Source organism: Bombina bombina, chromosome 6 (assembly GCF_027579735.1).
Source record: "Bombina bombina isolate aBomBom1 chromosome 6, aBomBom1.pri, whole genome shotgun sequence".
NCBI lineage: Eukaryota > Metazoa > Chordata > Amphibia > Anura > Bombinatoridae > Bombina > Bombina bombina.
In genome coordinates this window covers 484,244,347-484,266,524 of record NC_069504.1, presented here as the reverse complement: position 1 = coordinate 484,266,524, position 22,178 = coordinate 484,244,347, and the positions used below count along the sequence as shown (strand labels likewise).

The 22,178-nt window shown below is 38.5% G+C and overlaps 1 protein-coding gene across 3 annotated transcripts in view; it reads right to left on the bottom strand.

The window, feature by feature from the left end:
• The window catches only part of ARIH1 (ariadne RBR E3 ubiquitin protein ligase 1), an 84,330-nt gene that overhangs the window by 46,914 nt on the left and 15,238 nt on the right, over positions 1 to 22,178 (bottom strand). For 2 of the 3 annotated variants that reach the window (XM_053717312.1, XM_053717313.1), the window contains 10 exons: positions 15,845 to 15,912; positions 15,537 to 15,681; positions 12,027 to 12,119; positions 11,775 to 11,830; positions 11,214 to 11,280; positions 10,491 to 10,597; positions 5,266 to 5,308; positions 4,894 to 4,965; positions 4,590 to 4,720; positions 2,982 to 3,038 (listed from right to left, as the gene is read on the bottom strand). In XM_053717312.1, the coding sequence (XP_053573287.1) occupies positions 2,982 to 3,038; positions 4,590 to 4,720; positions 4,894 to 4,965; positions 5,266 to 5,308; positions 10,491 to 10,597; positions 11,214 to 11,280; positions 11,775 to 11,830; positions 12,027 to 12,119; positions 15,537 to 15,681; positions 15,845 to 15,912 (839 nt within the window). Of the gene's footprint in view, positions 1 to 2,980; positions 3,039 to 4,589; positions 4,721 to 4,893; positions 4,966 to 5,265; positions 5,309 to 10,490; positions 10,598 to 11,213; positions 11,281 to 11,774; positions 11,831 to 12,026; positions 12,120 to 15,536; positions 15,682 to 15,844; positions 15,913 to 22,178 lie in introns of all 3 variants that reach the window. The other variant, XM_053717314.1, reaches the window with a different exon arrangement.

Sequence of the window (22,178 nt, the reverse complement as noted above, 5' to 3'; positions counted from 1 at the left end):
TTCTCTTTCTTTGGGACAATGAATAGATTTTAATAAAACCCCAGACCCTGTTCCTGAAATGGAACTGGCATGATTACCCCTGATAACTCCAGGTCTGAAACACACTTCAGGAAAGCCTGAGCCTTTACTGGGTTTGCTGGAATGCGTGAGAAAAAAATATTCTCACAGGCGGTCTTTACTCTGAATCCTATTCTGTACCCCTGAGAGACAACACTCTGAATCCAATGATTTTGGACCGAATTGATCCAAACATCTTTGAAAAAATGTAATCTGCCCCCTACCTATGCGGACTTGGGGGCTGGTTTTGATCTCTTAAATGGCTTGGATTTATTCCAATTTGAAGAATGCTTCCAATTGGAAGCAAATTCCTTGGGGGAAGGATTAGGTTTCTGTTCCTTATTTTGTCGAAAGGAACAAAAACGGTTAGAAGCTTTAGATCTACCCTTAGGTCTTTTATCCCGAGGCAAAAAATCTCCCTTCCCCCCAGTGACAGTTGAAATTATTGAACCAAATTTATTACCTTGGAAAGAAAGAGATAGCAATCTTGACTTAGAAGTCATATCAGCATTCCAAGATTTGAGCCACAAAGCTCTTTTAGCTAAAATAGCTAGAGACATAAATTTAACATCAATTTTGATAATATCAAAAATGGCATCACAAATGAAATTATTAGCATGTTGAATCAACTTAATGCTAGACAAATTGTGATCCTATACTTGTTGTGCTAAAGTTTCCAACCAAAAAGTTGAAGCAGCTGCAACATCAGCCAAAAAAATTGCAGGCCTAAGAAGATGACCTGAATATAAATAAGCTTTCCTTAGATAAGATTCAAGTTTCCTATCTAAAGGATCTTTAAAAGAAGTACTATCTTCCGTAGGAATAGTAGTACGTTTAGCAAGAGTAGAGATAGCCCCATCAACTTTGGGGATCTTTTCCCAAAACTCCAATCTAACTGCTGGCAAAGGATACAATTTTTTAAACCTTGAAGAAGGAATAAAAGAAGTACCAGGCCTTTTCCATTCTTTAGAAATCATATCAGAAATAGCATCAGGAACTGGAAAAACCTCTGGAATAACCACAGGAGGTTTATAAACAGAATTTAAACGTTTACTAGTTTTATTATCAAGAGAACTAGTTTCCTCCATATCTAATGTAATCAACACTTCTTTTAACAAAGAACGAATATACTCCATTTTAAATAAATAAGAGGATTTTTCAGTGTCAATATCTGAGGCAGGATCTTCTGAATCAGATAGATCCTTGTCGGAGAAGGATAATTTGGTATGTTACTGGTCATTTGAAATTTCATCAACCTTATGAGAAGTTTTAAGAGACCTTTTACGTTTATTAGAAGGCGGAATGGCAGACAAAGCCTTCTGAATAGAATCAGAAATAAATTCTTTTAAATTTACAGGTATATCGTGTGCATTAGATGTTGAGGGAACAGCAAAAGGTAATGAACTACTACTGATGGATACATTCTCTGCATGTAAAAGTTTATCATGACAACCATTACAAACCACAGCTGGAGGTATAACCCCCACAAGTTTACAAAAAAATGCACTTAGCTTTGGTAGAACTGTTATCAGGCCGCAGGGTTCCAACAGTGACTTCTGAGACAGGATCAGATTGAGACATCTTGCAAATGTAAGATAAAAAAAAAAACAACATAGAAAGCAAAATTATCAAGTTCCTTATATGGCAGTTTAAGGAATGGGAAAAAAATCCAAACAGCATAGCCCTCTGACATAGAAAAAAGGCAGGAGGCAAATAGAAATGGGGTCTTAAATGATAAAAATATTTGGCGGCAAGTATGGCGCCAAAAACGTCCAGAAATGACACACTCTTATCATAGATGACGTGAAAGGACTCGGCGTTAACTAGGACGCCAGAAATGACGAATTTGCATCAACGAACGTAACTTCGCCAAAAAAAAAAAACTTGCGCCAAGAATGACGAAATAAACTCTGTCATTTTGCGCCCTCGCGAGCCTAAGTCTGCCCGCAACTTTAAAAGAGACAGTCAATTAGAAAGAGACTATATCCAAGGTAAGAAATACATTTTTTCATAAAAAAGCATTTCCCAGATATGAAACTGACAGTCTGCAAAAGGAAATATAATGAAAACCTGAATCATGGCAAATATAAGTACAATACATATATTTAGAACTTTATATAAATACATAAAGTGCCAAACCATAGCTGAAAGTGTCTTTAGTAATGAAAACATACTTACCGAAAGACACCCATCCACATATAGCAGATAGCCAAACCAGTACTGAAACAGTTATCAGTAGAGGTAATGGAATATGAGTGTATATCGTCGATCTGAAAAGGGAGGTAGGAGATGAATCTCTACGACCGATAACAGAGAACCTATGAAATAGATCCCCATGAGGAAAACCATTGTATTCAATAGGTGATACTCCCTTCACATCCCTCTGACATTCACTGTACTCTGAGAGGAATTGGGCTTCAAAATGCTGGGAAGCGCATATCAACGTAGAAATCTTAGCACAAACTTACTTCACCACCTCCAAAGGAGGCAAAGTTTGTAAAACTGAATTGTGGGTGTGGTGAGGGGTGTATTTATAGGCATTTTGAGGTTTGGGAAACTTTGCCCCTCCTGTTAGGATTGTATATCCCATACATCACTAGCTCATGGACTCTTGCCAATTACATGAAATAAAATAGAAGTGAATTTAAAGGTGTATTAAAATGGGATGATCTATCTGAATCATGCAAGTTTAATTTTGATTTTTTTTTTATCCCTTTAACATGTAGCTTTGGCCTGACACTCTTCAGTAAGTCTGCATAAGAAATTTATGCTACTTTGAAACCTTGCACCTTTTAATACTATAAAAGCTGAATAGAAATGTACTTTGTCACTTCAGAAGCACTATTCCTTTTTTAAGTTTCTACTATTTTTGACATAAGGTCTAAGCCTTTTTATATTTGAGCTCCTGCATAGACTCACTCACCTCTTGTGCATCACGGGCAGCTTTTGCATCATCCTCATTGTAGCGATTACAGTTGTACCTGTAAGATGGATACAAAGAATTTATGAACAAAAAAAAGACAACAGTAGGCTTTTCCTCTGTCTTAAGAGAGAGTGAGTAAGAGAGTGAAAGAAAAAGAGAGAGAGAGAGAGAGTAAGAGAGCGAGTGAGTGAGAGAGAGAGAGAGAGAGAGAGAGAGAGAGAGAGAGAGAGAGAGAGAGAGAGAGAGAGCGCGAGTGAGTGAGAGAGAGAGAGAGAGAGAGAGAGAGAGCGAGAGAGAGAGAGTAAGAGAGCGAGTGAGTGAGAGAGAGAGAGAGAAAGAGAGCGAGCGAGCGAGAGAGAGTAAGAGAGAGAGAGAGAGAGAGAGTAAGAGAGAGAGAGAGGACGAGAGAGGAAGAGAGAGAGAGAGAGGACGAGAGAGAGAGAGAGAGAGAGCGAGTGAGTGAGAGAGAGAAAGAGAGCGAGCGAGCGAGCGAGAGAGAGAGAGTAAGAGAGAGAGAGAGAGAGAGAGAGAGAGAGAGAGAGAGAGAGTAAGAGAGAGAGAGGACGAGAGAGGACGAGAGAGAGAGAGGACGAGAGAGAGAGAGAGAGTAAGAGAGAGAGAGAGAGAGAGACGAGAGAGAGAGGACGAGAGAGAGGACGAGAGAGAGGACGAGAGAGAGAGAGAGAGGACGAGAGAGAGAGAGAGAGAGAGAGAGAGAGGACGAGAGAGAGAGAGAGAGAGGACGAGAGAGAGGACGAGAGAGAGAGAGAGAGAGAGAGAGAGAGAGAGAGAGAGAGAGAGAGAGAGAGAGAGAGAGAGAGAGAAGAGAGAGAGAGAGAGAGGAGGACGAGAGAGAGAGAGAGAAACTGGTGACGAGAGAGAGAGAGAGGACGAGAGAGAGAGAGAGAGAGAGAGAGAGAGGACGAGAGAGAGAGAGAGAGAGAGAGAGAGAGAGAGAGAGAGAGAGAGAGAGAGAGAGAGGACGAGAGAGAGAGAGAGGACGAGAGAGAGAGAGAGAGAGAGAGAGAGAGAGAGAGAGGAGAGAGAGAGAGAGAGAGACGAGAGAGAGAGAGAGAGAGAGAACGAGAGAGAGAGAGAGAGAGTACGAGAGAGAGAGAGAGAGAGAAGAGAGAGAGGACGAGAGAGAGACAGAGAGAGAGAGAGAGAGAGAGAGTAAGAGAGAGAGAACGAGAGAGAGAGAGAGAGAGAGAGTAAGAGAGAGAGAACGAGAGAGAGAGAGAGAGAGAGAGAGAGAGAGAGAGAGAGAGAGAGAGAGAGAGAGAGAAGAGAGAGAGAGAGAGGACGAGAGAGAGAGAGAGGACGAGAGAGAGAGAGAGAGAGAGAGAGAGAGAGAGAGAGAGAGAGAGCGAGAGAGAGTGTAAGAGAGAGAGAGAAAAAGAAAAAGAGAAAGAAAAAGAGAAGAGAAAGAGAAAAAGAGAAAGAGAGAAAGAGAAAGAGAGAAAGAGAAAGAGAGAGAGAACGAACTGAATATGTTTTACCAAATCTACAAACAGCCAAATTGAGTCAGGCACTCCTAGAAACCAAACTATTCACTACTAGTGAGTTTTCCACTAAAATGTCAGGCTCGCTAACTCTCACATGCACTAACCAGGCAGAGCCATGGGGTTCCCAGGGGCCCAAGCAAACCCAGCAAAACTCTGCCTTGCAGTTCTGATTTCGGCACACCATGTGGTTGCAGCCACCATCCTTCTCTATAGTCACGTGACATTTTGGACATTCCTGAGAGGACAAAAATAACAAGCAATTAGCAAAAGGAGGACAATGACATCTATAAAAATGCAACATGCCCAAGAAATATGTATAAGTTTTCATTCTTTTATGGTTTGATTTTGCTGAAGACAAAAAGTCACAAACTATTTTATCTGCAAAATATTTAAGTTACAGCACCTCACCTTTGTATTAGCTGCTATCCAGTTTGAAGTCTCACTGTCATCATCACATTTCTTAATCCACTTCTTTAACCACTGGTGGGGAAAAACTATATTTACTATTTTACATTATATATTATTACAGTTACCCTTGCTGAACCTTAGAATTCTGTTTTTTATGTCTTTACTCCCATCTATTCCCCCTAAGTTGGTAGGGTCCATTCCACCCAACAACCCACCAAATTGTTGTCTTTCTTCCAAAACACAAACCTTATCTGACAAACTCCCCAACCCCATTTTTTATCTTAACATGCCATCCTTACTGCAGTCTCACCTTGCAATGTACCCCCCTCACTAACACTTCACCTCCATGCCCCCAGCTCCCTACAACCTCACCTTACATTTTACAGGATCATGCCAATTTTCTCCACAGTTAAAACTGAAAAGACAGACAGAATTGGTTGATACAACTTTTGAAAAATGCAAATTTCGAGAAGAATAAAACCGTTTGTTGCAATGTATTCTCACAGTTTAAGCTAGTGATAACATTTATAAATTGATAAATAAAACATTTTTCATCCGTTAAAATGAATACACTTTGCCATATGGAACAAAATTGCCTTTAATACAAATAATAAGTTCAATTAAAATGGGCTTTAAAGAGCCATTGTAGTGGAAAAATTGCATGCTCTTTGTTTATTAGAGCATGTCATTTTATCACTAGCAACCTTGCCGTTCCACTTGGGAGCTGCAGAGAACAGCTGGTCCCAAGTGGTAACTGCCGATGAACCAATCAGCAGCGATAGTCACTCAACTGTTTTGCGACTACCGCTAAATACCGAAATAGACCCATACTCAGATATTTAAAGAGACATGAAAACCAAACCTTTTATTTCACAATTCAGAGCTTACAAATTTAAAAAAAAACTTTCCAAATTATTTCTATTATCGAATTTGCTTGATTTTCTTGATATCATTTGTTGAAGGAACAGCAATGCACTAACGGGAGCTAATCTGAATACATCAGGTGAGCCAATGACAAGAGGCATATGTTCAGCCACCAATTAGCATCTAGCTCCCAGTAGTGCATTGATGCTCCAGAGACTACCTACATATGCTTTTTAACAAGAGAACGGAGAGAATTAAATAGAACTGAATTGAAAAGTTCTTCAAAATTGCACAAACAAAATGTATGCTTACCTGATAAATTTATTTCCGGGCAGAGAGTCCACGATTTCATTCCAATTACTAGTCGGATATTCAACTCCTGGCCAGCAGGAGGAGACAAAGAGCATCCAAGCAAAGTTGTTAAGTGTCACTTCCCTTACCCATATAATCCCCCGTCATTCGGCTGAAGGAAAATGGAAAAAGATGATAGCACAAGGGTATAGAGGTGCCTGAGGTTTGTACCAAAAATGTGCCGTCTTAAATGTAAATAAGGGCGGGTTGTGGACTCTCCATGCTAGGAAAGAAAGAAATTTATCAGGTAAGCATACATTTTGTTTTCTGTCCTATGGCATGAAGAGTCCATAATTTCATTCCAATTACTAGTGGGAACCAATACCCAAGCTAGAGGACACATAATGAAAGGGAGGGATAACAAGACAGGCGGACCTAAACAGAAGGCACCACCACTTGAAGAACTTTTCGTCCAAAGGAAGCCTCAGCAGAGGCAAAAGTATCACATTTGTAGAATTTGAAAAAAGCATGCAATAAGGACCAAGTAGCCGCCTTGCAGATTTGCTGCAACAGATGCTTAATTTTTGAAAGCCAAGGAAGAAGAGACAGCCCTAGTGGAATGAGCCGTAATTCTCTCAGTAGGCCGATGTCCAGCTGTCTCATATGCTAATCGTATAACACTTCTCAACCAAAGAGAAAGAAAAGTAGAAGTGGCCTTCTGACCCTTACGCTTACCAGCGAAAACAATAAACAGGGCAGAAGACTGACGAAAATCTTTATAGTTGCTTGTAGATAAAATTTTAGAGCACGCCCAACATCAAGGTTGTGTAACAGACGTTCCTTCTGAGAAGGTGGTTTCGGACAAAAGGAAGGGACAACAATTTCCTGATTGATGTTGCGATCCAATACCACTTTGGGAAGAAAACCCAATTTAGTATGAAGGACTGCCTTATCTGCATGAAAAATAAGGAGCAATAGGTTTAAACAAAGGCCTGATTCTGACCAAGGCCTGAACAAAATATTGAACATCTGGCAGATCTGCCAAACGTTTGTGCAAAAGAATAGACAGTGCAGAAATGTACTCTGAGTACTGACTGACAAACCCTTCTCCAGGCCCTCCTGAAGAAAAGCCAAAATTTGAGGAACCCGTACTCTGCTCCAAGAGAAACCCTTCGAATCACACCAATAAAAAGGTATTTACACCATACCTTGTGGTAAATTCTGCGAGTAACAGGCTTACGAGCCTGAAGCATGGTATCAATGATCTTCTCAGAGAAGCCACGTTTAGCCAAAAACCCCGAAGCAGTCAATAATCCAGATTTGGGTGGAGGAAAGGACCCTGAAGTAGAAGGTCCTTCCTCAGAGGCAACCTTCAAGCTGGAAGAGATGACATCTTCACCAGAATCTGGGAGGCCAGGCAGGAGGAGGAAACAGGTACGCCATTCTGAAGATCCAAGGCACCGCCAGAGCGTCTATCAGAGAAGTCTGTGGATCTCTTGATCTTTTACAGTGCCTTGGAAGCTTGGTGTTTAGATGGGACACCATCAGATCCAACTTCAGACCCCCCCCCCCCCCCCCCCCGCGAGTTATAGTGAAAACCTCTGGGTGGAGAGCCCACTCCCCAGGATGAAGGACTGCCTGTTCAGAAAATCCGCTTCCCAGTTGTCCACCCCTGTGATGTGTATGGCAGAGAGGAGGCAATCGTGAGACTCCGCCCACTGGAGAATGCGAGTTACCTCCATTATTAAGGAACTCTGAGTTCCTCACTTGTGAATGATGTATGCCACTGAGGTGATATTGTCCGATTGAAATCTGATAAACCGGATTAAAGCTAGTTGAGGCCAGGCTGTTAAGGCATTGTAAATTGCTCTCAACTCTAGGATAGTTATGGGAAGAGAAATCTCTTCTCGAGTCCAAAGAGCCTGAGCCTTTAAATAACCTCAAACTGCTCCCCAGCCTGAAAGGCTGGCACCTGTGGTCACAATCACCCAGGAAGCAAGTACCCTGAGACAGATGGTCCTGCGAAATCCACGAAGATAGATCAGAGTGGTCTCCGTTCCATTGTCTGAGCATGCATAACTGTAGGGGGATTCAGATGGAACCGAGCAAACGGAATGATGTCCATGGAAGCAACCATCAGACCAAGTACATCCATACACAGATCCACTGATGGACAGATAGAGGACTGAAGTAAAAGGCAAGAAGCCAGAAGTTTGGATTTTCTGACCTTCATCAGAAAAATCTTCAAGGACAGAGAAACTAAAATCGTTCCTAAGAAAAAACACCCTGGTGTTTGGCACCAAGAAACTCTTCTCCAGATTCACTTTCTACCCGTGGGAACGTAGAATAGACAACAATATCTCTGTATGAGATCTTGCTAACTGAAAAGATGGAGCTTGAACCAAGATGTCGTCCAAATAAGGAGCCATCGCTATTCCCTGAGATCTGACCACCGCCAAAAGGGCCCCTAGGACCTTTGTAAAAATTTCAGGAGCTGTGGCAAGGCCAAAGAGAAGAGCAACAAACTGGAAATGTTTGTCCAGAAAGGCAAACCGTAGGAATTGGAGATGTTCAATGTGAATGGGAACATGAAAATACACATCCTTCAGATCTATGGTAGTCATGAACTGACCTTCCTGAACCAAGGGTAGAATGGAACGAATAGTTTCCATCTTGAAGGACGGAACCTTGAGCAATTTGTTGAGATACTTTAGGTCTAAAATGGGAAACAAGAGACCCAGCAAAATGGAGAGAGGATAAATGCGGACAAAAAAAACAACGCAACACAGCCGCCATGACTATCCTTTAAGGGATAGTAAAACTTACTATTTTCTTTCATGATTCAGATATAGCATGCAATTTTAAGCAACTTTCTAATTTACTCCTATTATCAATTTTTCTTCGTTCTCTTGCTATCTTTATTTAAAAATGCAGAAATAAAAGCTTTGGAGCCGACCCATTTTAGGTTGAGAACCTGGGTTGCACTTGCTGATTGGATGGCTAAATGTAGCCACCAATCAGCAAACCCCATCCAGGGAACTTAACCAAAAATAGGCTGGCTCCAAAGTTTTCATTCCTGCTTTTTTAAATAAAGATAGCAAGAGAAGAAAGAAAATTTGATAATAGGAGTAATTTAGAACGTTGCTTATAATTGCATGCTCTATCTGAATCATGAAAGAAAATATTTGGGTTGACTATCCTTTTAACTGTCATGCAGAAATAACTGGCGTTGTCTCAACCTAAAGGCGCATCTCAATATTAACATACACATCAAGGCGCATCTCTGTAATACAGTACAGAGGGGAGAGACGAAAGGCGTCAAAATTTAATTATTGATGTGCAACTATCCTCCTTATGCAGAATAAACTACAGACCCCTGGACTTAGAAGACTAACGCTGTCTGTAGAACACATAACCCAATCAGGGAGATAGAGCATCAGCGAAATAATCTTGCACGCCGATAGGAGCTCTACAAGAAAGGGAATTAACCTACACAGGGAGTACCCTTAAAACCCTTCTAGGAATACAGAGACACTATTTCCCACAGATAAGGAAAGTTAAAGTCTGTATAAAAACATCCCTTACCTGAAAGGGATCATGACTGTCAGCCTACTTGACAGTAGCGAGTGGTTATCAGAGAAGACACCTTTATCTTTAACAAAACCGCCACCTCAGGGAGGAAGTAACCGAGCCCAATCTGGTAAACAAAAACTTCACTAGAAGTTATATATGTTGAGGCTAATATTACACCTTCCCTCATTGCCCAGCAAATGAATAAAAAAATCCCTTACCCCTATTATGCCTCAAACTGACCACAAGCCATGGGGGAAGGGGGTACAGGAACTTACAGTTAGAAGGCTTCATTCTTCTCACCAACTCCAGGTTTGACAGACTCAGCCGGCCTCTAACAGGGACCTGTAGACAAAGAAAAAACAGAGTAACCAACTCTGGTTTTCTAAAGAGGGGTAGCATAAATGTTGGAAGGTAAGCAAGGACTACCTCGCCGTCTTCCAACTGCTAAAAGCCACCATTACTTTTACTAAAGAGATTGACATGTTCACAACACAGCCCTAAACCTTGCTTGCAGGGAAAAGTACCAATTAAAAGATTTAATATCTTCAGAAACCATCTTCACACATCCTCCCTTGACAGATGCAAAGAGAATGACAGGGGATTATGGGTAAGGGAAGTGACACTTAACAGCTCTGCTGGGGTGATCTTTGCCTTCTCCTGCTGGCCAGGAGTTGAATAACCCACTAGTAATTGGAATGAAATCGTGGACTCTCCATGCCATAGGAAAGGATTTTTATTTTTTAAAATAATAAACACCTTTGCCGTCCTTACTTTAAAGCAGTGTACTATAGGACATACTGAACATGAAGGCTACACAAAAATCTAAGGAAGGAGGCAAGAGAAGGATGAAACGTTCTCTTTGGACTCACCAGAACTGACGACCACATTTACAACGCACTGGCTTGGCATCTGGATACTGAACTTTTACCACGTGGTGGCAGTCTGGAGCAGGACACCATTTCAAAAGTCTGTTACACTGCACAGAAAGAGTTTGAGAGACAGGATAAGGGAAAGAAAGGATGAAAAAGTTATAGCGTGCTGAGAGAGTAGGAAGGAGTGTATAGGTCAGAAGACTGAAAAATGTAAAGTATATATTGACAGCAACCCCAGAGCATGCACATCAATTAACATTGAAGGAAATAGTACCTTCAGACAAAGATGGGGAAAAAATATCTACAGGGGATGAACGTGTTTTAGTGCAGAAATTAGTATGCACAGTTACAGCCAATATATAAAAAGTAGAGGAATTTTATAAATCTTATATTGAGCCAGAAACACTCCACTGTTTTAAAAGGCAGACTACATACATACGTCCAAAACAGGACAAAAATAAAAAATAAACAAATGATTTACTTATTGTTGAGACAAAATACTGCTGACAAGCTGAGATTACCGATAGGAGGGAAATTATTTTCTCTCTCAGATAAAAAGGCATCTTCTAAAACCTATAACCAATATCATTAATATAGAGTCAGCAGGCAGGTAGCTTCTTTGAACAGAGGGCTAATGCACAACTTACAAATGCAGGTCGTTCTTTATGAATACATAAAAAGGCATATGAACACACATCTTCTAACATTATATGTACTTACCTCTACAAAGCTATTTGTTATTAAATGCTGATACTTTAACTTCACTTTTGAATCTGTGATCAGCCGCCTGTCGAGCAGAGAAATAAATTCACAATAAATAGATTCATAAAACTAAAACGCCAAACTTTTGAAAACAGGTATTTATTTATCCTACTAGTGTAAAAGCAGGTGGGGTGTTAAAGGGCTAAAGCATTAAGAAAGAAAAAAAAAAAGAAAATTGGGAGTTATATCATGTTTGCTGAAGAACATGATGTTAAACAGAAAATACCAATCACTAATCTTGTTCAATAATAATGCATAAATATAATAGGCTTTACAAAATTATATATATTTAAAAAAAAAAAAAAAAAAAAAAAAAAAAAAAAAAGAAGTGTTCACTGACAATTGTTTATTCTAGAAAAGACATAGCGGCCCTGGTTTAATCTATAGTAGCTCCTTTCATATCCTGTAAGGCTCTAATGTATGCATTATACGTATAACTGGCTAATCAATAACAGATACAGACACAATGCAGTATCTTCAGATAACCCCCCCCCCGACAAACAAGGTAATAAAACTTACATTACTGTGTTATCGTCAACTAAGATGTCACAACCATGGGCTGGGCAGGATATGGTCTAAAAGAAATGGCGTAGTGAGTAATAAAACATAAAAAAGGTCACACACACACCTTTTAAAAATGGAAAGCTGATAAATCAAAGCTACATGAAGGTAGAGGGGAAAGGAAATGGAGTGCCGTAGCCGATAGATTCTCCCACTTTGCCAAGTTAGTACTTTAAACCCCTCTTTTTCTGATCTAAGCAGCTTACTTACCTGCCCCATGCCTTCCTCTATAATTTTGGTGGTCAGATATTCGCTCCAGCACTGCATGCAGAACTTATGTCCACACTCAAGGCCTGTGAAATACTGTAGGAATTAAAGAAGCATTTAATAAACAAAATGTAAAGAGAAACTAGTATAAAATAAAGAGTAAGGATAAAGTGAGATTAAACTCCCAACTGTTGCAATGCGCATATAAGACCATGTTTAAATTTAAAAAAAATTACATATAAAATACATTTAGAATATCTGATCCATTTTACACCCCACAGCTCAATTTCCTCAATAGTATCACTCTGCTCAACCTGCTAGGAGGCATTCAGCCATACATTATATATTGCTTTACATTTTGAGAAGTCAATTCCTATGGAGCAATGCTTTTATGGACATTTGCAGTGTTTAAGACTTACTGCTTAAAAAAAAAAAAAAAAAACACATCACAGAAAAATTGAACTTTACAGCATTTGAAGAGTCTGCAAAAACTTTAGGGGGTCACAGTATGCCCATCTAAACATTACTAACAATTTTCCTTTTACTTCCCATTTCTAGACACTACATATTTTGGAAAGTAGTCTGGCTTCTAAGAACCCTGTGTTAAACCAAAAGTGGGATACAGAAGACAGGATGATGTCACAGAGTGAACTATTGGTATAAAAAGTCAAATATTGTATAAATCTAAACGCAAACTATTCTGCCAAGTGTGTGTATAGATAAAAGTATGATTGTCTGGGTGTATTAAGCCAATGCAGATGACCACTCATTCCACACATCTTTCAACATAAAATTCTACATATGGTACACTAAATGGATACACAATGTTGTAATTATTAATTTATAAACAAACATACAAATTGTTATTCATGACCTTACCTAAGCCCTCATTGCAAGTACTCATAACACAAAGATGATTAAAACATGTATTTAAGGATTAACCTTTCACTGCTAAAACTTTTTCACATCCCCGTGCTAAGCCATATTTGAGCTTTTTTGATACATACATTTAAAACACCATTGTCAGTGAGTGACCCAAACAAATTATATATCGTTATTTTTTTCAGCAGGCCCAGCAGATTCAGAATATACCTTTATTATGATATTTATATTTCATGGCACGTGTAATGTAAAAAAAAAAAAAAAAATAGTATATATTTATTTTGAAATTTTTGCAAATAATATTGAAAATGGCCACAAATGGCCTGTTTGTGAGTATTTCCATTGTGTTCCTGTGTTCATTTGATTTCTGTGCCTTTTCTTCCTCTTATTTCAATGTTTGTAACACAAATTCTCATTAAATAAATTAATTTGTGCTTTGGATAGCTAAAGTAAGGGTTAAACAAACAGACACCAGGGAGCCACTGGCACCTTAAAATGGTGCACTGGTTTAGAGTTCCCAAGACACCCATGGCTGTCCCCTACTTCACCCCCATAGGTTACCACCAGCCACACCCAATATTTTGTAGGCTTAGCAGCTGTGAAATTTCAACTTTTATTGGGTCTTCCATATATGTCAATCGCTCAGAGTGCTTACAGAAAGATACACAACCTACTATGAAAGGCACCAGTAACCTGGAGTTTAAAGCAATTATTTAGTACCATGTAACATTTTGGAATGTCCCCACATAAATAAATATATATATATATATATACACACACATACATATATATATATATACACATATACATACATACATATATATATATATATACACATATATATACACACATACATATACATATATATATATATATATATATACACACACACACACACACATACACACACACACTATATATATATATATATATATATATACACACATATACACACATACATACATACATACATATACACACACGCACACACAGAAGGACTGGGTACACATCCAATGACCCTGCAACATGCTCAGCCCTGGGTGCTACTGGCACTCACAGGAAGCTGTGCTGCTCACAGAGTCACAGGCAGTTAACCCCAGTCAGGTCTGGGTGCAAGAACCATAGGGAAAATTACAAAACAAATTAATACAACACACAGAGAAAACCCAGCACTCACAAGCTCTCAGCTAAGATTTAAAAGCAACCTTTCCATTTTTGCTTTTAAATCTTAGCTGAGAGCTTGTGAGTGCTGGGTTCTCTGTGTGTTGAATTAATTTGTTTTGTAATTTTCCCTATGGTTCTTGCACCCAGACCTGACTGGGGTTAACTGCTTGTGACTCTGAGCAGCACAGCTTCCTGCGAGTGCCAGCGACACCCAGGGCTGAGCATGTTGCAGGGTCATGGGATGTGTACCCGGTCCAGTATGAGAGTGCAGTTCCCTTCCGTGTTTTGTATATGTCTAGGGTGATTACATATTCCTGTGCACCCTTCCCTTGTTCCCAGTTTGTTTGGATTTGAAAGCTTGCATTGTGTGGCTGTTTTAGGGTCCCAGGTATAGGAAAGGACCTTGACGAGGTACCTGGGCTTGTCCCATTTGGCCAGATGCGGTACCTAACCTTTCCATTTTTGCTTTTTCTTAGCTGAGAGCTTGTAAGTGAGTGCTGGGTGAAAGAAAGAAAAAGAAAGAAAAAGAAAAAGAAAGAAAGAAAGAAAAAGAAAGAAAAAGAAAAAGAAAGAAAAAGAAAAAGAAAGAAAAAGAAAGAAAAAGAAAGAAAAAGAAAAAGAAAGAAAAAGAAAGAAAAAGAAAGAAAAAGAAAAAAAGAAAGAAAAAGAAAGAAAGAAAGAAAGAAAGAAAAAAAGAAAGAAAGAAAAAAAGAAAGAAAGAAAGAAAAAGAAAAAAAGAAAGAAAAAAAGAAAGAAAGAAAAAGAAAGAAAGAAAAAGAAAAAAAGAAAGAAAAAGAAAGAAAAAGAAAAAAGAAAGAAAGAAAAAAAGAAAGAAAAAAAAAGAAAGAAAAAAGAAAGAAAAAAAGAAAGAAAGAAAAAGAAAGAAAAAAAGAAAGAAAGAAAAAGAAAGAAAAAGAAAGAAAAAGAAAGAAAAAGAAAGAAAAAGAAAGAAAGAAAAAGAAAGAAAGAGAAAGAAAGATATAGAGATAGAGAGATATAGAGATAGAGAGATAGAGAGATATATATATATATATATATATATATATATATAGAGAGAGAGAGAAAGAGAGATATAGAGATATATATAGAGAGAGAGATATAGAGATATATATAGAGAGAGATATAGAGATATATAGAGAAAGATATAGAGATATATATATATATATATATATATATATATATATAGAGAGAGAGAGAGAGAGAGAGAGAGAGAGAGAGAGAGAGAGAGAGAGAGAGAGAGAGAGAGAGAGAGAGAGAGAGAGAGAGAGATATAGAGAGAGAGATAGAGATATAGAGATATAGAGAGAGAGATAGAGATATAGAGAGAGAGATAGAGATATAGAGAGAGAGTCCTAGCTTAGGTAACAAATAACAGAAAATAATATAATATTGCAAAGTATTAAACTGTCACCTTATTATACTTAACACCTTTGTATCCCATCAGTAAAATGTCCCTAAGACACTTACAGAGTTAGGATAGTTCAAGTAGCAGATCTGGCAGGGCATATCTTGAGCAGATGAGCGAGTGTTCATTTGGCGTGTCCGTGACTTCTTGCTAGGGTTTATAACGTGACATTCTGAGAATAGTTTTTCCAGATTCCCATCAAAATACCTATGAACGAGCAATACCAAGTCAATAAAACTAATCTCTACTCAACATATATAATTTTAAGAAGTTACAGCAGGTAGGCATAGTGAAGAAAACAGCATAATAAACAATTATATGCTATCAAACTCCATGCATTACTGCTTAGTACACCTTGATGACTCATTACCTCTCCATCAATTTCTCCTTGTCCCAGTTGAAATGGCTGAGAAGTATTCTGGTAATAGTTGCTGGATTCTGAAGTGACAGATATAATTTTCAGTGTTAATTTGTTCAGATTTCTCACTTTTAGAATCTGCTAACTTTAGTTTTAAAGGAACACAGAAAAGTCGCTATAGCTAACAATATACTAAACAAGCATTGCTGCAGACATTTTTTTTTCCTTCTGACACAAATTGTAATCTGCTACGTACAAAAAAAGGAAATATGGTTCACAATTACCGAGTAAATGATTTTAACTATGCTATTGCCATCCTAAAAATCTGTCCTGAAGTTTAGAAACCCAGCTCTAAATCACCTTAAAAGTGTAAATATGCTCAATAACAATCATATTTTCTAACATTTATAATACTGACTTTCATGTCTCCCTGTGAAGTTCACCACAAAATGTATATAAGCCTTCAAATAGTTTTCTTATAAAAATGCATTTCACTTCTAAAGACATTACTTTTTACCATACATATTAATTAGTAGCAGTTATCACCGGTGAGATAAGTATTAAATGAAAGATTACATACAAACTGACATTTATATACACATGGTTATAGATATTTTACAGCCATATTAGATTGTGTACAAATCATGTAAACTGAATCTATGCATGCACACAGAACAGGCACCATTGTACTTAAAAGGTTTGTTTTCCTAAAATGCTATACCGGATTCAAAAATACAAAAGTACTTTGATATTCTAAAATATGTAGAAAAAAAAACCTGCAAGATATTTTTATTATGACCCATTTTTACGTAATGTAACTCAAAAATAGGCTGTTTTGCAATTTCTCCAAAAACTTAAAGTTCACACTCCAGACTTCCCAAGTCAGCCATTGTTTGAGCACTGTAGCAGCTCTTTTACGAACCTCTCCCTAACTGACCTCGGCATATAAAAGGGTACTGCAAAACAGTGCGCATTTTGCCAAGCACACTACAGGTCAGGATTACCTCCTCCAAATAAGAGAAGTGTTGGGAGAAGTTTGACCATTGAAAAATGAAGTAGCATACAATGAGCTTAAATTTATCAAACATGGGCGGACATACTCGCCCCTGTCTGCCAGGCAATCCGCAGAACGCATGCACCATTGCACACGAGTGCTCCTTTGCAATCGCGTGCAACCCCGCCCCCCTGCATGCACAGAGCCAGGGAAATTTAAATTTTCCACGTAAGAGGTGGAGAACAGGGCTGGGAACCTGCAGTCTGATGACAGCTGCTTGATAAATCTCGACTGCAGGATTGCGTGTGCTAACCTGAGGTCAAAGTGCAGAAAAGGGCTTGATAAATCTAGCCCAAGGTGTTAAAGCATTCTGTAAGTTTTCCTACATGGCTGGTTAAGTCAAATATAAACTCTTGTGTTTCAGATAGAGCATGCAATTTTGAGGTACTTTTCAGTTTACTTGTATTACCAAATTTACTTTGTTCTCCTGGTTTCCTTTGAAAAGCATACCCAAGTAGGCTCAGGAGTAGCAATGTACCGCTAGGAAGCAATAGTGCGTTGCTACTCTGGTGTGAATTCAATTTGTTTAACCCTTTGTAGAAGTTAAAACAAGTTATTTGTAAGCAGTAGGGCAACAATAAAATGCTTAGTACACATTAGCTAATTTTATTTTTGCACACTTAAGTCCCTTTGATTTACTACAAAATTACACTTTACAGTGCTCTCCACTAGTTTTGGCACCCTTGGTAAATATGCGCAAAGAAGGCTTTAAAATATTGTCTTTATTGTTTAACCTTTAGATATATTATTTTTTTTTTAAATGCACACAAAAATACTATGCACTCAAGGATATCAAACAATTGCAAACACAACACAGGTTTATATATAAAAAATATATATATTTGCTAAATTTATGTATAGCACAGTTATTGGCATCCCTATGAATTCATACTGGAAAAATATATTTGAAGTCTATTCCCATTGATATTTTAATTTTTTAAGTACACCTGGGTGACTAGGAACAGGAAATTGTTCAACTGTGACTTCCTGATAACACATAGGACAAATTCCCTTAGCCATTCATCACAATGGGTAAAACCAAGGAATATAGCTGTGATGTGCGGCAAAAGGTTATTAAAATTCACAAAATGGGAAGTGGCTATAAGAAAATAGTAAAAGCATTGAAAATACCTATTTCCACCATCAGGGCAATAATTAAGAAGTTCCAGTCAACTGAAAATGTTATGAATCAACCTGGAAGAAGACGTGCGTCTATATTGTCTCAACGCACTGTGAAGAGGATGGTTCAAGTAGCTAAAATATCTCCAAAGATCACAGCTGGAGAATTGCAGAAGTTAGTTGCGTCTTGGGGTCAGAAAGTCTCCAAAACTACAATTCAACATCACCACAAGTTGTTAGGAAGGGTTTCAAGAAAAAAGCCTCTATTGTCATGCAAAAAGTCAAGTGTCTTCAGTTTGTCAGATACTACTGGAGCTTCAAATGGGATCAGGTTCTATGGTCAGATGAAACCAAAATAGAGCTTTTTGGCAATAAACACCAGAGGTGAGTTTGGCACACATAGAGAGGTAGACATATGGAAAAGTACCTCAAGCCCACGGTTAAATATGGTGGTGGCTCTTTAAGATTTTGGGGCTGTCTTTTCTGCCAGAGGACATGGACATTGTTAGGATACATGGTATCATGGACTCTAACAAATATTAACAGATATTAAATTAAAGTCACTTGACTGCCTCTGCCAGAAAGCTTAAAATGGGCCGTGATTGGATCTTCCAGCAGGACAATGATCCAAAACATACATCAAAATTAAAACTGTTTACTGACCACAAAATCAAGGTCCTGCCATGGCCATCTCAGTCCCCTGACTTGAACCCCATAGAAAACCTTTGGGGTGAACTGAAGAGGAGAGTCCACCAGCGTCAACCTCAAAAGGATCTGGAGAAATTCTGTATGGAGGAATGGTCTAAGAGCCCTTGCCATATATTCTTCAACCTGATCAGGCATTATAGGAGAAGACTCAGAGCTATTATCTTGCAAAGGGAGGTAGCCCAATATATTGGCTAAAAGGGTGCCAATAATTGTGCCACACATTTATTTAACAAAGATTTTGTATTTTTTTTGATAAACCTGTGTTGTGTTTGCAATTTTTTTATATCCATGCAAGCTTAGTATCTGTGTATTTTTTTGAACAAAAGATCAAAAGGTTAAATAATAAAAACAATATTTCACAGCCTTCTTTGTTCATATTTACCAAAGGTGCCAATATTAGTGGAGGGCACTGTACATAACACAAAGTAGACTCACTTACATCCCAAACTATGTGGGGGTAAAAAAATAAACAAAATAATGTCCTCAGAATTGCTTGCTGAGTCTGCCTATTTGTAATTTTTGAGTTGTAGAGTAGATGTTACTCTATGGTGTCGATTATCTAAACCTCATCAGATCACACGTTTTTTCACGCCGACCCTCACAGGTGCTGCCCTGGTGGAATTATCCTAAAAAGGTGGCAGTCCTTGCTAGTGGTGAGATTTTCATATTGAAATAAATGGCTCTCACTGGAAAGGGAATCTTCACTGTGTAAGGCGAAGTTAGCAGTGAACATGTTAAAAATTAAATCCTTCAGCCAATATAAATCACATTACGCTGAATAAAAACACCTCATGTATTTGCATGTTATTTCATGGATTTTAATAATTTTTTTATAAATAAGTTTTGTTACTTTTTAAACCATCTTCTCTTTTTGGTCTGGAGATGCGGGATTGCAGTGTGTGGGCATGCTCCCCACGATGCCACACAGACTGACCATTGGCATGAGAAATCCCACAGATTGTTCTGCACCAAAAGAAACATAAGCACCGGAAGCAGCGAAAGACAACACCCGTTTGCAAGCGTGAGTCAGCCCTTGATTATATGCAGCGCACACCTGAATGCCCCAGAGATGGTGGAGAGAAAGTGAGCCGTTTGTTTGCTGAATAAGAAAAGATCCCTGCCTGTGTATGAGAATAGGCACGAGTGAAAACAAAGGGACTGAATGCAACCACTCACAGCCTGGATGTGAGCATTTCTGTTTTGTGCAGTCTGCCCTGGAAGAAGACATACAGCCCTGAAGAGGCGGAGTAGCGCTGGACTAAGCGCAGTATATGTATATATACCGGGAAACACAACAAGGGACTCACCTGAAGAAACGGTAACCTATAAAATAGATGATTATCACAGCTTGTCTACCTGTCAGTAACTTTCAAGCTAAAAGTAATAAGGAAAGAGATACTGAAGGCATTTTGTTTGCTGTTTCAATTATACGGGACATGTCTGTTTCTACAAATGGTGCTATATGAGTGCAGATATTTGCTACACTAGCAAGGGAAGTTCGTAAAGACTTTCACAGTTAACTCTTGCTATACTATTGTGGGACTGCTATATCTTGCTAATTTAGCTGAATATGTAAGCGGCAGCTGCTTGCTGTTTGCGATTATGCTATTGAGATATTTGTGTTCATCTGATACTATGTATTTACTTATCACTGCTTCTATTTGAATGTTAGTTTAGTAGCAGTAGTTATTGCAGTTTCTCTTTATAGCTTTCTGCTGTATGAGGTATTTTACATACTTTAGTTAACATTAGACAAGACTGGCCGGTCAATATTATGTGTTAGGCATCTATTTTAAATGTGTTTTCATTATGTGCAGGTTTCTGCTCATTGATGGGACAGAGGTCCGAGGTTTGTTGGATCTCCTTCTGAAATAAATAAATTTATATGACTTTTCTCAACAAAAGAGTGCTGATATCCCTTACTTTTTATATAATATTTGTCGAAATATATAAATCTACCTCTCTTGAATAGGCTTAATATATATATATATATATATATATATATATATATATATATATATATATATATATATATATACACACACATACATACACACACACACACACACACCTATATACACACAAACATACATACATATATCATCTTACAAATCGCATATACAGGGAATGCAGAATTATTAGGCAAGTTGTATTTTTGAGGATTAATTTTATTATTGAACAACCACCATGTTCTCAATGAACCCAAAAAACTCATTAATATCAAAGCTGAATAGTTTTGGAAGTAGTTTTTAGTTTGTTTTTAGTTATAGCTATTTTAGGGGGATATCTGTGTGTGTAGGTGACTATTACTGTGCATAATTATTAGGCAACTTAACAAAAAACAAATATATACCCATTTCAAGTATTTATTTTTACCAGTGAAACCAATATAACATCTCAACATTCACAAATATACATTTCTGACATTCAAAAACAAAACAAAAACAAATCAGTGACTAATATAGCCACATTTCTTTGCAAGGACACTCAAAAGCCTGCCATCCATGGATTCTGTCAGTGTTTTGATCTGTTCACCATCAACATTGCGTGCAGCAGCAGCAACCACAGCCTCCCAGACACTGTTCAGAGAGGTGTACTGTTTTCCCTCCTTGTAAATCTCACATTTGATGATGGACCACAGGTTCTCAATGGGGTTCAGATCAGGTGAACAAGGAGGCCATGTCATTAGATTTTCTTCTTTTATACCCTTTCTTGCCAGCCACGCTGTGGAGTACTTGGACGCGTGTGATGGAGCATTGTCCTGCATGAAAATCATGTTTTTCTTGAAGGATGCAGACTTCTTCCTGTACCACTGTTTGAAGAAGGTGTCTTCCAGAAACTGGCAGTAGGACTGGGAGTTGAGCTTGACTCCATCCTCAACCCGAAAAGGCCCCACAAGCTCATCTTTGATGATACCAGCCCAAACCAGTACTCCACCTCCACCTTGCTGGCATCTGAGTCGGACTGGAGCTCTCTGCCCTTTACCAATCCAGCCATGGGCCCATCCATCTGGCCCATCAAGACTCACTCACATTTCATCAGTCCATAAAACCTTAGAAAAATCAGTCTTGAGATATTTCTTGGCCCAGTCTTGACATTTCAGCTTGTGTGTCTTGTTCAGTGGTGGTCGTCTTTCAGCCTTTCTTACCTCGGCCAAGTCTCTGGGTATTGCACACCTTGTGCTTTTGGGCACTCCAGTGATGTTGCAGCTCTGAAATATGGCCAAACTGGTGGCAAGTGGCATCTTGGCAGCTGCACGCTTGACTTTTCTAAGTTCATGGGCAGTTATTTAGCGCCTTGGTGTTTCCACACGCTTCTTGCGACCCTGTTGACTATTTTGAATGAAACGCTTGATTGTTCGATGATCACGCTTCAGAAGCTTTGCAATTTTAAGAGTGCTGCATCCCTCTGCAAGATATCTCACTATTTTTGACTTTTCTGAGCCTGTCAAGTCCTTCTTTTGAC